We start from the raw sequence: 18,774 nt of genomic DNA, 5'->3' as shown, positions 1-18,774 counted from the left end.
TAGGTCCATCCATGCTGCTGAAAATAGCATTATTTTGCTCATTTTATGACTAGTATCTAACTGTGTGTGTGCCACGTCTTCTATATCCATTCCTCTGTCAGTGGGCATTTTGGTTGTTCTGTGTCTTGGTTATTGTAAACAGTGCCGTGACAAATATTGGGTGCACGTATCCTGTGTTTTTTTCTCTGGATATATGCCCAGCGGTGGGAATGCAGGGTCATATGGTACCTCTGTTTTTAGTTTTTAAGGTACCACCGAATTCTGTATTGGATGTACCAATTTACATTCCCACTAACAGTGTAGGAGGGTTCCCTCCTCTCCATTCCCTCTCCAGCATTTATTATTCAATAGATTTTTTTTGAGATAGCAATTTTAACTGGTATGAGGTGATAGCTCATTGTAATTTTGATTTACAGTTCTTTAGTAATTACCGGTGCTAAACATCTTTTCATGTGCCTCTTGGCCATCTTTGTATATTCTTTGGGGAAATGTCTATTTATATCTTTTGCTAATTTTTTGATTGGGTTGATAGTTATGATGATGTTAAGCCTCATGAGCTGTTTGTAGATTTTGGATACTAATCCCTTCTCAGTCACATCATTTACAAATATTTTATCGCAATCTGTGGGTTGTCTTTTCACATAGTTTATTGTTTCTTTTTCTGTGAAAAACTTTTTAAGTTGGTCCCATTTGTTTATTTTTGTTTTTATTTCCATTATTCTGGGGGATGGATCAAAAAAGACATTGCTGCAATTTATGTCAGAGAGTGTTCTACCTGTTTTCTTCTAGGAGTTTTATAGTGTCTGGTCTTATATTTAGGTCTTTAATCCATTTCAAGCTTATTTTTACATATGGTGTTAAAGAATGATCTAGTTACATTTTTTTTTTCATATAGCTGTTTTCCCAGCACCAGCTGTTGAACAGACTATAGTTTCAACATTGTGTAATCTTGCCTTCTTTGGTGTATATTAATTGTGTGGGTTTATTTTTAGGCTTCCTTTCCTGTTCCATTGATCTATATTTGTATTTTTGTGCCAATACCATGCTATTTTGATGACTATGGTTTTGTAGCATAGTCTGAAGTTGCGGAGCTTATTCCTCCAGCTCTGTTTTTCTTTCTCAAGATTGCTTTGTCTATTAGAGATCTTTCGTGTCTCCATGTAAATTTTAAGATTTTTTAGTCTTTGTTCTAGTTCTGTGAATAATGCCATTGGTAATTTGATAGAGATAGCATTGAATTTGTAGATTGCCTTGAGCAGTATAGCTATTTTGACAATACTGATTCTTCAGTCCATGAATATGGTACGTCTTTCCATTTGGTTGTTTCTTCTTTGATTTCTTTATTAGCATCTTATAGTTTTCAGAGTACAAGTCTTTTGTCTCCTAGGCAAGTTTATTTCTAGGTATTTCATTATTTTTGATATGATAATAAATGGAATTGTTTCTTGAAATTTTCTTTCTGATCTTTTACTATTATATGTTATATAGTATATATATATGCAACAGATTTCTGTGTATTAATTTTGTAAACTGCACCTTTACCAAATTCATTGATGAGCTCTCTATAGGCTTGTGGTAGCACATTTAATATCTTCTATGTACAGCAGTATCATGTCACTTGCAAACACTGACAATTTAACTTCTTCTTTTCCAGTTTGGGTTTCCTTTATTTCTTTTTATTCTCTGATTGCTGTAGCTAGGATTTCCAAAACTGTATTGAATGAAAGTGGCGAGAGTGGACATCCTTGTCTTGTTCCTTTTCTTAGAGGAAATGATTTAAGCTTTTCACCACTGAGTATGATGTCAGCTGTAGGTTTTTTGTATGGCCTTTATAATGTTGAGGTGTGTTCCCTCTATGCTCACTCTCTGGAGAGTTTTTATCATAAATGGGTGCTGAATATTGTTAAAAGCTTTTTCTACACCTATTGAGATGATTATATGGTTTTTACTCCATAATTTGTTAATGTAGTTTGTCAGAATCATTTTGTAAATATTGAAAAATGATTGCACTCCTGAGATAAATCACACTTGATCATGGTGTACGATTCTTTTAATGTATTGTTGGATTCAGATTGCTCATATTTTGTTGAGTATTTTTGCGTCTATGTTCATCAGTAATATTGGCCTGTCATTTTCTTTTTTGTGGTATCTTTGTCTGGTTTTGGTATCAGGGAGATGGCGGCCTTAGAGAATGAGTTTTAGAGTTTTCTTTTCTCTGTAGTGTTTTGGAACAGTTTGAGAGGAATAGGTGTTAGTTGTTCCCTGAATGTTTGATGGAAGTTGCTTGTGAAGCCATCAAGTCTTGGACTTTTGTTTGTTGGGATTTTTTAAATCATAGTTTCAGTTTCGGTGCTTATGATTAAATCTGTTCATATTTTGTGTCTCTTCCTGATTCAGTATTGGGGGACTGTATCTTTCCACTTTCCCTGGGTTGTTCACTTTATTGGCATTAAGTTGTTTGTAGTGATCTCTTGTAAACCTATGTATTCCTGTGGTATCAGTTGTAACTTCTCCTTCTTCATTTCTTATCTTATTGATTTGCATTTTCTTCCCTTTTTTCTTGAGGAATCTGGCTAAAAGTTTATCAATTTTGTTTATCTTTTCAAAAAACAAACTTACTTTCATTGATCTTTGTTGTTGTTTTCTTTGTCTCTGTTTCGTTTATTTTTGCTCTAATCTTTAAGCTTTCTTTCCTTCTACTAACTTTAATTTTGTTTGTTATTTCTCTAGTTTTTTTTTAGGTATAAGATTAGGTTGTTTATTTGAGACGTTTCTTGTTTCTTGAATATCGTATTGCTATAAACTTTCCTCTTAGATCTGCTTTTGCTTCATACCTTAGGTTTTGAATCATTGTGCTTTCATTTTCATTTTTCTGAAAGTGTATTTTTATTTCCTCTTTGATATCTTCAGTGATTCATTGATTGTTTAGTAGATATTTTTAGTCTTTTTCTTGTAGTTTATTTTTAATATCATGGTGTGGTCACCAGAAAAGACACTTGATGTGATTTTAATTTTCTTAAATTTACCAAGCCTCACCTTGTGGCCTAGTATGTGATCAATCCTGGACAATATTCTATGTGCATATGAGAAGTAGTCTACTGCTTTTGGATGGAATGCTCTATAAATATCAATTAACTTCATCTGGTCCAATGTGTCATTTAAGGCCCTTGCTTCCTTTTTAATTTTCTGTCTGGATGATCTGTCCATTGATGAAAGTAGGATGTTAAAGACACCCACTATTATTGCGTTACTATCGATTTCTCCATTTATGGTTGTCAGTATTTGCCTTACATATTGAGATGCTCCTATATTGGGTGCAAATATATTTACAGTGTTATATCTTCTTCTTGAACTGATCCCTTGATCATTATATAAAGTCCTTTTTTGTTTCTTTTAACAGTCTTTGTTTTAAAGTCTATTTTGTTTGACATGAGTATTTCTACTCCAGCTTTATTTTGATACCTGTTTGTGTAGAACAAATCCCTAACTTCCATCCCCTAACTTTCAGTCTGTATGTGTCCCTAGGTTTGAGGTCCATCTCTTATAGACAGCATATATGGACAGCATACATGTAGGCACATCTTGTTTTTGTAGCCACTTACCTAGTTTATGTCTTTTGTTTGGATTAAATGATGGGTTTAATCCATTGACATTTAAGGTAATTTTCAGTATGTATGTTTCTGTTACCATTTTCTTGTTTTGGATTTGCTTTTGTGAGTGTTTTTCTTCTTTCATATTTCCTGCTTAGAAAAGTTCCTTCAGAGTTGGTTGTAATGTCAGTTGGGTGGTGCTGAAATCTCCCAACTTTTGCTTGTCTGTAAACCTTTTGATTTCTCTGTTAATTCTGAATGAGAGCCTCACTGGTTAGAGTGTTCTTGGTTGTAAGTTCTTTGCTTTCATCACTTTAAGTATATCATGCCATTCCCTTCTGGCTTGCAGAGTTTCTGCTGAGGAATCAGTTGTTAACCTGGTATGAATTCCCTATGTTATTTGTCATTTTTCCACTACTTAATATTTTATCTTTGTCTTCTCCTTCTGGGACCCCCATAATATGAATGTTGGTGCATTTAGTTTTGTCCCAGCAATCTCTTAGACTGCCTTCATGTCTTTTCATTCTTTTTTCTTTATTCTGTTCTGAGGCAGCAGTTTCCACCATTCTCTCTTCCAGGTCCCTGATCCATTCTTCTGCCTCAGTTATTCTGCTATTGATTCCTTCTAGTGTATTTTTCATTTCAGTTATTGTATTGTTCATCTCTGTTTGTTCTTCAGTTCTTCTAGATCTTTGTTAAACATTTCTTGTATCTTCTCAGTCTTTGCTCCCATTCATTTTCTGAGATGGTGGATCATCTTCACTTTCATTATTCTGAATTCTTTTCCTGGAACATTGACTACCTTTGCTTCATTTAGTTGTTTTTCTGGGATTTTATCTTGTTCCTTCATTTTGGACACAATCTTCTATATTTTCATTTTTTTTTTTAAACTTTCTGTGCATGTGGTTTTAGCCTGAAGGCTGCAGGATTGTAGTTCTTGCTTCTGCTGTTTGCCTTCTGGTAGATGCAGCTAAGAGGCTTGTGCAAGCTTCCTGATGAGAGAGACTGGCAGTGGATAGAACTGGGTTTTCTTCTGGTGGGCAGGGCCATGCTCAGTAAAACTTTAATCTGCTTGTCTGCTGATAGGTGTGGCCATTCTCCATCCCTGTTAGTTGTTTGACCAGAGGCTACCCAGCTCTGGAGTCTGCAGGCTCTGTGGTAGGGTGACTTCCAGGAGGGCTTTTGTCAACAGGTACTTCCTAGGACTTCTGTTGCTGGTGCCCTTGTCCCTGTGGTAAGCCACTGCTACTCCATGCCTCTGAAGGAGACCCTCCAACACTAGCAGATAGGTCTTCAATCTTCTGTGGGATAACTGCTCCTTTGTCTTGGGTCTTGGTTTGCACAAGATTTTGTGTGTGCCCTGTAAGAGTAGAGTTTCTATTTCCTCCAGTCCTGTGGAAGACCTGCAGTCAAATCCCACTGGCCTTCAAAGTCAGGTTCCCTGGAGTTTCCTTTGTAGGACCCCTGGCTGGGAAGCCAGACATGGAGCTCAGAATCTTCTCAAGAGTAGGAGAACTTCTGTGATCTGTTCTCCAGTTCTAGGCTGCACTCGGTGGATATGGAGTTTAATTTTATCATGATAGTGGCCCTCCTCCCGTCTCATTGCAGTTTCTCCTTTGTCTTTGGACATAGGGTATCATTTGGTGGGCTCCAATATCTGCCTGTCAATGGTTGTTCAATAGTTAGTTGTGATTTCGATGTTCTCACAGGAGGAGAGTACACATCCTTCTACTCTGCTACTCGGAACCAACCTTCACTTCTTTTTCTATCTTTAAACTCCATGGTACATGATTTCCCTACTTTATATCCTAGTCTTTTGCGCTCTACTCCCTTTCTGTTATGCCTGTCAGAGAAAATTGAAACTTTGCCTAATCCAGCTGTCTACCCCTCCCTAAATCAGCAATGCACAACTGAGCACTCAGAAATACATTATTTGCAATCATGTAGTTTGCTGCTACCATGGATTCATGGTTACCAAATTAATGTGGTCTCATAATGTTACTGATTTATCATATTTTCCCTAGACACCTCTTTCCATTTCTCCACAACAGAAATTTCAGCCTTTGCACTCTTAAATCTCCAAACTTCTCACCTCCCATTTAACTTTTAGGAGATAACCTTGCCTCCTAATTCATGAAATATGAAGGGAGAACTACCACTTAGAGCTCCCTCTACTTTTGTCTACCAAACCTCAAAGCTTACATATAATATATATATATATAAAGAAAGCTGAGCACTGAAGAATTGATGCTTTTGAACTGTGGTGTTGGAGAAGACTCTTGAGAGTCCCTTGGACTGCAAGGAGATCCGACCAGTCCATCCTAAAGGAGATCAGTCCTGGGTGTTCGTTGGAAGGACTGATGTTGAAGCTGAAACTCCAATACTTTGGCCGCCTGATAAGAAGAAATGACTCATTTGAAAAGACCCTGATCCTGGGAAAGATTGAAGGTAGAGGATGAGATGATTGGATGGCATCACCGACTCAATGGACATGAGTTTGAGTAAACTCTGGGAGTTGGTGATGGACAGGGTGGCCTGGCGTGCTGCAGTCCATGGGTTCGCAGAGTCAGACACAACCAAGCAACTGAACTGAACTGAACTTCATTTCCTTAAGTGTGGAAAATTATCTCCAGAGATCAGAATCATGTACCCTTGTTTGAAATATTAAAATACAGCTTCCACGAATTTGGAGATATAGAAGTGACCTTTAAAGTAAATTGTACAGTGAATGACCTTGTCAAAATCATGGACCTAAAAGCTGAATTTGATAGTGCACAGGAACATGAGTAGGGAACAATTGATAAAGTTGAATCATTAGTAATTTTTTATACTAAGGAGTTTTGCTTAATATAGGGAAAAAGGCCATCACTTGGATGAATTAAATATGTTAATTACATGATCAGTTTTGAGTTTTTAGAATATTACTCTGGAATGTTAGATCGGGGATGTTTATCTTTCTTAACCCCGGTATCCTGAATAATATTGTATTTTCATAAGTGGTTTTCAATTCTGATCAAGTCATAGCCAAACATTTTTGTCCTCTTTATAACTTCATACTTAAGTAAGAGGGTTTTTTGTTTTTTGTTTTTTGTTTTTTAAGTTAAGTTCTATCTTACAGCCTTAATAACTGAGCTGGTTACTTTTTTGTGGTCATGGGTTGAATATTTTTCATAACTTATGTTTTAATCTGTATTTAAATGTCATGATCTGGATTGAATTCTTTTTCTGGAAGCAGAGACATATATGAAGGCTTCATGTTTCTTACTTCTTTACATGTACTTTCTAGATTTCATAAGAGAGGTATAAATGAGCAATAAAATAAGTTCATTGGAATGTGATTGAATATAACACTATCTTTGTTTTAAAGGTCACAGGTTATGCTTAAAAATACAGGTAGCAAATTGCAGTGCAAATTTCAGGTTAAGAAAAGATGTTAAAAACTAAGTATTCTCTTTAATTTTAAAAGTCTTAAAGAACATACAGTTTTAATCAAGTAAAGTTAATTATGAATTGTTTTAATATGCAATTTAGGCATTAAATAAAATTAGCATTTTTTTCCCCTCAAAAATGTGTTATCAAGTTTCAAGAATGTTAAAAACTTCTCTGATGATTTAATCTGAAATCATTCCTACAGCAAAATTCATAAATAATAAATATTATCTTATTAATTCATATTTTAGTTTAGCTGGATCTCAGAGCAAGTTAATTCCTTAGGGAATGTAGTCTTCTTTATAAAAGAAGGTGATGAGATGTAATCTCCAAGGAATTAAATTGTGAAAACAATCTTGGTATTGTACATGCTAATATAAATCTGTTATTCCCTTTCCGCATCTATCACAACACATTTTAAATTGTGGCTGATCTGATATGCAAATAGCTGTCTTATTAGAAATTGTGGCTGTATGTGCTAACGTCTCCCTGGATTTCTTGGGAGCTTGCTATCTAACCATCAAAGCAATAGAAATGAATGATGATTACTGCAAGGCTTTGAAGAACAAAGAAAGTCAGAGCATTTTAGGGGTTCTAGATGTGTGAGGCATTGACAGTTTGCATCATACACATGGATGGGTTTTTCTATAGGTCTTTTAAAATAGCTCAATTGCTTATTAGGAAAGTAAAATATTCCCCATCTTCTTGCATTTTTGCAACTAATATTGATAAAAATGTGAGCCATTTGCACATGTGTGTGTCCTCTAGGCATTTTTTGTTTGTTTCAACATTTGTTAAAATGTAACCTTGCTTAAAAAATAGAAGATAATTTCAAGGACAAGAATAAAGTTTAAATTTTTGAAACTTTACATAGGGATTACCAACCACTTAAATAGTTAGGCATGTACATTTAAAACTAGTTCCTCTTTAATGTCTCTCCTAGGTTGAAATTCTCTTAAAGTTTTTATATTCACAGGTTATTATATACCTAAAATGTATAATTCATAGAGTATAGGCCCTTATAGTGATAAAACTTTTGGTTATTGAGCTTTTTAATTTTTGCTATAGTTTTTTCTATTTAAAGTACATTTTAAAGTAGATAAAGTTCAATTTACTTTGGTGAGAAGATAGTCTTTATGAGTTCCTGATATTTTAAAAATTTACTGCAGGAAATAAATGAATAAAATACTGGCCTCTAAAGTGTTATCTTTATTTGATTCTTTGTGACCCCCATGGACTGTAGCCCACTAGGCTCCTCTATCCATGGAATTCTCCAGGTAAGAATACTGGAGTGGGTTGCCATTTACTTCTCCAGGGCATCTTCCCGACCCACAGATCGAACCTGGGTCTCCTGCATTGAAGGCAGTTGCTTTACAGTAGGAGAAGGCAATGGCAGCCCACTCCAGTACTCTTGCCTGGAAAATCCCATGGACGGAGGAGCCTGGTAGGCTGCAGACCATGGGGTCGCTAAGAGTCAGAAACAACTGAGCGACTTCACTTTCCCTTTTCACTTTCATACATTGGAGAAGGAAATGGCAACCCACTTCAGTGTTCTTGCCTGGAGAATCCCAGGGACAGGGGAGCCTGGTGGGCTGCCGTCTATGGGGTTGCACAGAGTCGGACACGACTGAAGCGATTTAACAGCAGCAACAGCTTTACAGTATGAGCTACTAGGGAAGCCCAAAGTGTTACATTTGTTTGTTTAGATGTTTGTTTAAATGACCAGGAAAGAATTGAGGGAAACATAGTGAGTGACTGTGTTGGTAAGTAGCCTTAGTAACTTGCTTTTTAAACATTTAAGCTATTCCATGAGGGCAAAAAAAAAAAAAGAATAAACTAAAGAGGGAATAATATATGGTGCCTCTATTCATTTAAACTAACTTCCTTCCTAAAATGTATTGATATCTTGTCTAGTCTTATGCAATCAAGATCAAAATAACTTGAGTACTATCTACAATTAACAAATGCAAAACACTATGCAAATAGATTGCTATATGAATAAATTATAATGAAATTATTGACATTATTTATGGGTCTTGTATTATTAGAATTATTATTATTTTTTTTATAAATTTATTTATTTTAGTTGGGGGCTAATTACTTTACAATATTGTAATAGTTTTTGCCATACATTGACATGAATCAGCCATGGGTTTACATGAGTTCCCCTTCCTGGACCCCCCACCCACCTCCCTCCCCATCCCATCCTTCTGGGTCATCCCATTGCCCTGGCCCTGAGCCCTTGTCTCATGCATCGAACATAAAAAAAAAAAAAAACAACAAAAAAAAACATTTGAATCGGTTCTATTAGAATTATTTTTAATGTTCTGAATTATAACACGTGAGAATATAGGATTACGTGATGTCTTGGCTTCAATTCTAAAATTTTAAGGATGTATTATTTTTGATGTAATAACTACATAGTTTATGAGATATGAAGACAATTTATTTGACTTTTTGTTTAACTATGTCTACATTCCTAGATATTACTGTAATATTAAATCTGAAGATTATTATGAATATAAAGTAATTTTAGGTGAATTTATAATTTTCTTACATATAGGTAGAAATTATTACTTTGGAGATGTCTTTTACTGTATAACATGTGATCATTGTTCTTATTGCTCTATGTGACCCTGTGTTAGTCACTCAGTCATGTCCAACTCTGCAACCTCATGGGCTGTAGCCTCCCAGGGTCTTCTGTCCATGGAATTTTCTAGGCAAGAATACTGGCATGAGTAGCCATTCCCTTCTCCAGGAGATTAATTTATTTATATTCCATTAACTGAAACTCAGTCACATACCCACAGGAAGCTGAAATATGTAATTCATTGTGACCAGGAAAGAAAAAAAGGAGAACATGCAATTTAGTAAATAGCTTTTCCTAAATTCCACATTTCTGATCATGAGTTAGCCATGCACATCCTTTTCCTGCCTGCCCGTTAGGGAAGTCCTAAAGTTCTCCATCTCCGAAGTCATGGTTCTCAAGCCAGTACACAGTCAGTGGTTCCTTGAGGTTTACAGATAATGAAATTTACCTGTTGTTTCCCAGCCTCACCTGGCTTCTAATAAATAATAGTGAAGCAAAGGATAACTGCTTCATATCTCCAATAATTGTTCCCATTTAGAAAGGAAAGATGGGAAACACAGTGGGATCATTGATCCATGTTGTATAGGATACCACTGAGAGGGCCCATTATATGGACAGTAGGAGTTTCTTGCTTAGCCTCTAATTATGGTCTTTTTCAAGAAATTCGCTTCTCGTGTCTCTGCCTTCTGGATGACTCCTCTTCCTGGTCACATATGAAGTACATTACATATCCAGTTTGCCTTCTTGGTGGCACTCTGTTGGTTTAAGTTTAGAGGGCCAAGGATTGGTTTTCATTCACAGACTTTTTTAAACAAAGTTTCTGGTTTCCCTGTAAATATAATTCCTTCAGATTTTAGTAACATTCTTACCATTTCTATTTAGTTCCATGTGCCAGTAATCACACTGCAATTTCTTTCTTAGACATGGTTCTGAAGTCTGGTTTCTTTATACACATCAGACCTCCTATGTCTCTCTTTCTATAGTGGCTGCCTCCAGGTGATGTGGAACAATAGGTTCAGGTGAGAAAGGAAGATTCTTCATCTGCTCTTGGTCCCCTCCTCTGTTTTAAAAATGAGAGGTCTTAGTTAGCATTTTTTTTCTTCAAGATCTCATTAATTTTTATTTTCTGCTATTTGGTATTTAGAAGTCGCCTTTTCCACACTTGTTCCCAAATTACTGGGCTCTGTAATCCCTCGTGGTTTTGCTTGTTAACTGGCTAGTTCTTGCCTGACTTCATCTTTATCTTGTAGCTCCTTCCTGGAAGCAGTGAGGAACAACTTCCAGGCACCACTTTGGGGAGCACTAACATCTGTAATAGACCCCACCAACGTACATGATTCAGTCACAATAGAATTTCATTTCTTTTTCAGTAGAGTACAATGAGGGTGAGAACTAAAATATTGCTTGCCATGTCAGTGAACAAAGGATATTGCAGCCATCAAGTCATTACATTACAGCCGCCGGATGGTGAGTCCTGAGGGAACTCAGGATGGAGGCAAATGGGCTGCCTACTGCCAAGCCCACCTAGCAGTCAGCCACAGCAGCCACCCCGATGGTGTACCTGAGGAAGCTCGGGATGAGAAAACACAGGATGCTGTCCCCAGTTAGCTGAAGTGCGTGGCAAAGGAATGATTTCAATGAACCCAGGCTCTTGCATCTTCCCCTACATAGAAAAGTGCTAATTTTCTTAAACTTGACACATCTGGTTTTCTTTTATTAACAATAATCCTGTTATGTTCCAACTTGGTCTTTTGTCACAAAAAAACTGCTATATCTCCTGGATTCCCCACCTTGCCTTTTTGGAGCAGTCTCCCAGAGTTATTTGGTATGCCGTCTTAACTCTCAACTTGTAGATTATGCATTTTTTCAGTCCACAGTAGTAGTACGTAAGTGAGAGAATACCTTCTTCCCTCCCAAGCAGATCAAGATTCTGTGTTCTTACAAATATATCCTTAGGGTTTGTCTGGGGATTGTTTCCCTTCTAGCCAATTGGAAGGGGAAAAAGAACACAGGGAGATTTTTTTTTTTAGTGTGCTGATCTGGAGTGTCACACATCACTTCTGTTCATATTCTACTGACAATAATTCAATGAAATGTTTGACTTGAAGCTGGGAAATATAGTGCCAGGAAGAAAAGGAAAATATGGATTTTGGTTGGTAGGTTGCATTCTGTGCTACAATATTTAAATTCAATAACAAGAATAGGATTTGAAAGATATGTTATGGATTAAATCAAACAGTGCATATACAAGAGGAAGAACTTTTCTTCTACCCTTACAGGTTCTTCTTGCTGGTCTAAGAATTAAGATAAGACAGACTGACAGGAGACAATCAAACAAAACTTTATAGCATGCATACATGGGAGAGACCCAGGAAAACTGAGTAGCTCATCAAAATAGCTGAAACTCTCAATTTAAATACCATAGTCAGCTCTATAACAATGTGGTTTAATTGAGCATTGATAGTATTTGATAAAATGAATGTTGCCAAGAACAAACATTTGGGAAATTTAATTACCAGCAATTGTATTTAAAATAATTTTGTAATTTTTGATAATTTATTTGAAGTAATTTTGTATTTTTTTCCAATATCTAATGGGAATAACATACTCCCCTGGTGGCTCAGATGGTGAAGAATCTGCCTACAATATGGGAGACCTGTGTTTGATCCCTGGGATGGGAAGATCCACTGGAGAAGGGAATGGTTACCAACTTCTGGTCTGGCGAATTCCATGGACAGAGGAGCCTAGCAGGCTACAGTCCATGAGGTTGCAAAGAGTTGGCCACGACTGAGCAACTTTCACTCACTCGATGGGAATAATTTTGGGAACAGTTACAGATTTATTTTCTTGGGCTCCAAGGTCACTGCAGATGGTGACTGCAGCCATGAAATTAAAAGATGCTTGCTTCTTGGAAGCAAAGTTGTGACAAGCCTAAACAGTATATTAAAAAGCAGAGACATCACTTCACTGACAAAGGTCCATCTAGTCAAAGCTATGGTTTTTCCAACAGTCATGTATGGATGTGAGTGAGATTGGACCATAAAGAAGGCTGAGCACTGAAGAACTGATGCTTTCAAACTGTGGTATTGGAGAAGACTCCTGAGAGTCCCCTGTACTGAAGGGATATAAAACCAGTCAATCCTAAAGGAAATCAACCCTGAATATTCATTGGAAGGACTGATGCTGAAGCTGAAACTCCTGTACTTTGGCCACGTGATGAGAAGAGCTGACTTATTGGAAAAGACCCTGATGCTGCTGGGAAAGATTGAAGTCAGGAGGGGAAGGGGACGACAGAGGATGAGATGGTTGGATGACATCACCGACTCAATGGACATGAGTTTGAACAAGTTCCAGGAGGTGGTGATGGACAGGGAAGCCTGGTGTGCTGCAGTCCATGGGGTTGCAAAGATTTAGACACAACTGAGCGACTGAATTGACTGAATGTGAATGAGTCAAATTAATTTTTACCCATTGCTTTAAAAACGGATTTTATGAAATAAATTATTCCCGAAGCTTTTAAACAGTCCTTTTGATTTTTTTAGGACTTCATCATAATTATTTTCTTTCTTTGCAGCAGGTATCTTGGAGATCAAAGATGGGCAGAAAAGATGCCTCCACTATAAAACTTCCTGTTGATCAGTACAGAAAGCAAATTGGTAAGCAATGAATTCCCTTTGATACATTCTTGTGAATTAAGATGAAAAAAAAGCAATTGTGTGTGTGATATTAACAAAATAACTTTTCCCTCATATATATGATGCACAGAATATGAATAACAAGGGAATGCACAAAGGTCCTAAGGAACAGAAATAAGTGCAGCCTTATTTATCTATAAAGAAATACATTTTTGTGCTTAGAAGTTTTCAAAGCTCTTACAGTTTTTATCAATTTGGAAAAAGCAAAAATACTTCTATTTTTATTCTTAAGGCTATGTGCCTGTATATAGTCAGTAATTTTAATATTATCTTTATTTCTTTTTATCCTTATGAAATCTTTCAGTTCTGTTGACTGTTAGTGGCAACAATGTGATAGCCTCAAAATTCTCCATTAAAATTTAACCTTAGAACCGATTCAAATGTATTTTTTTAATGGCTGAGTAATATTCCATTGTGTATACACAATGGAATATTACTCAGCCATTAAAAAAAAATACATTTGAATCGGTTCTACTGAGATGGATGAAACTGGAGCCCATTATACAGAGTGAAGTAAGCCAGAAAGAAAAACAACAATACAGTATACTAATGCATATATATGGAATTTGAAAGATGGTAACGATAACCCTATATGCGAGACAGAATAAGAGACACAGATGCATGGAACAATTTTATGGACTCTGAGGGAGAAGGTGAGGGTGGGACGTTCTGGGAGAATAGCATTGAAACATGTATATTATCATATGTGAAACAGAACACCATTCCATGTTCGATGCATGAGACAAGGGCTCAGGGCCGGGGCAATGGGATGATCCAGAAGGATGGGAGGGGGAGGGAGGTGGGTGGGGGGTCCAGGAGGGGGAACACATGTAAACCCATGGCTGATTCATGTCAATGTATGGCAAAAACTATTGCAATGTTGTGAAGTGATTGGCCCCCAACTAAAATAAATAAATTTATAAAAAAACAAAACAAAAAAACAAACAAACAAACAAAACAAAACAAAACAAAACAAAACAAAAAATTTAACCTTAGTAAAATGGTGAACTAGAGAGAAGTCCAGTCACCAGCATAGAAAGATAAAAGGAATCTTCTCTGATTTAGACTGTGCTCTAACTGCAGGATTTCCTACCCAATCTTTTCAGTAATGCATGGAGTATTTACAAAAAATTACCTATATACTAGGTCACGACCAAGTCTCCTCAATTTTATAGGAGGCCTAGTTTTTATACAACTACAACTTTGAACAGTGTAGTAAATTAGGAATCAGTTAAAAGTCAAAAAGTTAACTTTGACGCCCCCCATCACCCTCTTTTCTTACATGTTCCTTCCTGTTCTCACCTGTTCCCATCTCTTTGGAAATTAAAAAGTAATTATAATAATAGTTTAAAAAAACTCTTCTAAATAACTAACAGATAAACAAAGAAGTTACAAGTCAGAAAATAAGTAGAAGTTCAGTTCAGTTCAGTTGCTCAGTCATGTCTGACTCTTTGCGACCCCATGAACCGCAGCACGCCAGGCCTCCCTGTCCATCCCAACTCCCAGAGTCCACCCAAACCCATGTCCATTGAGTTGACGATGCCATCCAACTATCTCATCTTCTGTTGTCCCCTTCTCCTCCTGCCCTCAATCTTTCCTAGCACCAGGGTCTTTTCAAATGAGTCAGCTCTTCGCATCAGGTGGCCAAAGTATTGGAGTTTCAGCTTCAACATCAGTCCTTCCAGTGAATACCCAGGACTGATCTCCTGTAGGATGGACTGGTTGGATCTTCTTGCAGTCCAAGGGACTCTCAAGAGTCTTCTCCAACACCACAGTTCAAAAGCATCAATTCTTCGGTGCTCAGATTTCTTTATAGTCCAACTTTCACATCCATACATGACCGCTGGAAAAACCATAGCATTGTGGTACCAAAAGATTATATACCTGTTTTATAAATATGATACATAAAGTATACTCCTAAAGGAAAAGATATTTCTGCAAAACAAAGGAGATGCAGACAAAGGGAAAATATTTAAAATTTAGAACCAATTAAAAATTTACATGTAGAAAGATTAAACCCCACATGTGTGCATGCTAAGTTGCTTCAGTCGTGTCTGACTCTTAGCAACTCTGTGGACTGTAGCCTGCCAAGCTCCATGAGATTTTCTAGACAAGAACACTAGAGTGGGTTGCCATGCCCTTCTCCAGAGGATTTTCCTGACTCAGGATTTGAACCCACCTGTCTTATGTTTCCTGCATTGGCATGTGGGTTCTTTACCACTGACAGCATCTGGTAAGTCCTAAATAAAGCCCTACTATAAATAAATAAAATAATCTGGAAACCCAATGGTAAATTGGCAGAAAATATAAGGAGGCAATTCATATAAGTGGAAATCTAAATACACAAATAAAAACAAACAACTATACATTAAAAGGGCTTCCCAGGTGGCAGTAGTGGTAAAGACCCTGCTTGCCAATTCAGAAGATGTAAGAGATGCAGGTTTGATCCCTGGGTGAGGCAGATCGTCTGAAAGAGGGCATGGCAACCCACTCCGGTATTCTTGCATAGAGAAACCCATGGACAGAGGAGCCTAGTGGGATACAATCCATAAGGTTGCAAAGTCAGACATGACTGAAGTGACTTACTGCTTTGGAGATGCCATATCCTGTATAATATGTGATCATTGTTATTATTGCTGTGTGTGACCCTGGGTTAGTCACTAAGTCATGTCCAAATCTGCAACCCCATGGACTGTAGCCCACCAGGCTCCTGTGTCCATGGTATTTTATTGCATATATTATAATAAAAATTAAAATCAAAAGTCTTATGAAAAGATCTAATTCATCTAATTGATAAATGGAAAATAAAAAATAATATTTCTGTCTATATTATTTCTTGAGAGAAGTTTTATGATATTTCATTTTTTATATCCTCTTTTCACTTATGGGATGCTTTATCAATAATAGTGTGGGTTGTTATATTATTTATGTATTTAAAGAGAAGGACTGACTTACCAGGTTGAAGTGTGATCAAATGGGATGTGTGAAACCACATGAATAAAGAATAAACATATTCGGGAACAATCCCTATCCAACTCTTAAGGAATTGTTAGAATTTTAACAAGTATATATATCCGTGTAACCACATATGCCAATCAAAATACAGAACATTTCTATACTCTCAAACAGTTCCAATGTCTCTATCCCACCCTCCCATATGTAACCACTGTTCTGATTTCTGTCATCATTGATAATAGAAGAAATAAAGCATCTGCTAGGATTTTTATTGAAATTGAATTATATCTAATAATCAGTTTTTAAGAGAAACATACTAAAAATCTAAAGTATTCTGTTCTATAATCATTGCCTATTTTTCCTTTGATTTAGTTCTATTCATACGTATAAGAGCAAAGAAAAAATAAGACAGAGAAAGTAACATAATTGTAAAGTCTCATTCCTCTTCTTATACTAAATTGTTCTAAGGATTCTGTTATGCATTATTGTTGTTCAATTGCTCAGTCATGTCCAACTCTTTGTGATTCCTTGGACTGCAGCATGCCAGATTTCTGTGTCCTTCACTATCTCCCGGAGTTGGCTCATGCTCATGTCCATTGAGTTGGTGATGCCATCCAACCATCTCATCCTCTGTCAGCCCCTTCTCCTCCTGTCTTCAGTCTTACCAAGAATCAGGTCTTCTCTAATGAGTTGGCTCTTTGCATCAGGTGGCCAAAGTATTGGAGCTTCAGCTTCAGCATCAGTCCTTCCAATGAATATTCAGGACTGATTTCCTTTAGAATGGACTGGTTGGATCTCCTTGCAGTCCAAAGGAATCTCAATAGTCTTTTCCAACACCACAGTTCAAAAGCATCAATTCTTCAGCACTCAGCATTCTTTGTGGTCCAGCTCTCACATCCATACATGACTACTGGAAAAACCATAGTTTTGAGTAGACAGACCTTTGGCAGCAAAGTGATATCTCTGCTTTTTAATATGATGTCTAGATTTGTCAAGCTTTTCTTCCAGGGAGCAAAGCATCTTTTAATTTCATGGCTTCAGTCATCATCTGCAGTAATTTTGGAGCCCAAGAAAATAAAGTCTGTCACTGTTTCCACTGTTTCCGCATCTATTTGCCATGAAGTGGTGGGACTGCATGCCATGATCTTAGTTTTTTGAATGTTGAGTTTAAGCCAGCTTGTTCACTCTCCTCTTTAACCTTCATCAAGAGGCTCTTTAGTTCCTCTTTGCTTTGTGCCATAAGAGTGATGTCATCTGCATATTTGAGGTTATTGATATTTCTCCCAGAAATCTTCATTCTGGCTTGTGCTTCATTTACCCCGGCATGGAAGTTAAATAAGCAGGGTGACGATATATAGCCTTGACATACTCCTTTCCCAATTTTGAAACAGTCTGGTGTTCCATGTCTGGTTCTAACTGTTGCTTCTTGACCTGCATACAGGTTTCTCAGGAGGTAGTAAGGTGGTCTGGTATTTCTATCTATTTATGAATTTTCCAGTTTGTTATGATCCACACAGTCAGAGGCTTTAGCATAGCCAGTGAGGCAGAAGTAGATGTTTTTCTGAAATTCCCTTGCTTTTTCTTTGATTCAATGGATGTTGGCAGTTTGATCTCTGGTTCCTCTGCCTTTTCTAAATCCAGCTTGTACATCTTAAAATTCTTGTTTCACATACTGTTGAAACCTAGCTTGAAGATTTTAAGCATTACCTTACTAGCATTTAAGATGAGTGCTATTGTGTGGTAGCTTGAACATTCTTTGGCATTGCCCTTCTTTGGGATTGGAATGAAAACTGACCTTTTTTGCAGTCTTGTGGCCACTGCTGAGTTTTCCAAATTTGCTGGCATATTGAGTGTAGCACTTTCACAGCATCACTTTTTAGGATTTGAAATAGCTCAGCTGGAATTCCATCACCTCCACTAGCTTTGTTCTTAGAGATGCTTCCTAAGGCCCACTTGACTTCACATTCCAAGATGTCTGGCTCTAGATGAGTGATCACACCATTGTGGTTATCTGGGTCATTAAGATTTTTTTTTGTATAGTTGTTCTGTGTGTTCTTGCCACCTCTTTTTAATATTTTCTGCTTCTGTTAGGTCTGTATCATTTCTGTCCTTCATTTTGCCCATCTTTGCATGAAATTTTACTTTGATGTCTAATTTTCTTGAAGAGATCTCTAGTCCTTTCCATTCTATTATTTTCCTCTATTTCTTTGCTTTGATCACTTAGGAAAGCTTCCTTATCTGTCCTTGATAATCTTTGGAACTTGGTTTTCAAGATGGCAGAGAAGAAGGATGTGTGCTATCCTCTGCTGGGAGAATACCCAGATCGCAACTAGCTGCTGAAGAACTGAAATGGGAATTCTGAGTTTTTGTTTGTGGAGCCAAAGAATGGAATCCATAAACATGCAAACACTCATGGTAGCAAGTGAATAGGATTTATTAGAGAGAAGGAAAGTACAAAGCTCTCAGCAAAGACACTGGGTACAGTGGGTACAGAGTCCCCCAAAAGGCAGAGATT

General features: G+C 37.0%; 1 protein-coding gene across 17 annotated transcripts in view; it reads left to right on the top strand.

Annotated features, from left to right (window-relative positions):
* Positions 1–18,774, top strand: part of TRIQK (triple QxxK/R motif containing) — a 92,343-nt gene that overhangs the window by 41,223 nt on the left and 32,346 nt on the right. For 10 of the 17 annotated variants that reach the window (XM_081496880.1, XM_081496875.1, XM_081496886.1 and 7 more), the window contains one exon: positions 13,184–13,265. In XM_081496880.1, coding sequence (XP_081353006.1) covers positions 13,205–13,265 — 61 coding nt within the window. In that variant the 5' untranslated portion in view covers positions 13,184–13,204. The remainder of the gene's footprint in view (positions 1–13,183; positions 13,266–18,774) is intronic. The other 7 variants (XM_081496879.1, XM_081496887.1, XM_081496889.1 and 4 more) reach the window with 1 other exon arrangement.

The sequence above is a fragment of the Giraffa tippelskirchi genome, chromosome 6 (genome assembly GCF_054371585.1).
Source record: "Giraffa tippelskirchi isolate mGirTip1 chromosome 6, T2T-mGirTip1v1.2.pri, whole genome shotgun sequence".
Lineage (NCBI taxonomy): Eukaryota > Metazoa > Chordata > Mammalia > Artiodactyla > Giraffidae > Giraffa > Giraffa tippelskirchi.
The sequence above is the reverse complement of the archived record's forward strand: the minus strand, read 5'-3'. Positions and strand labels throughout refer to the sequence as shown.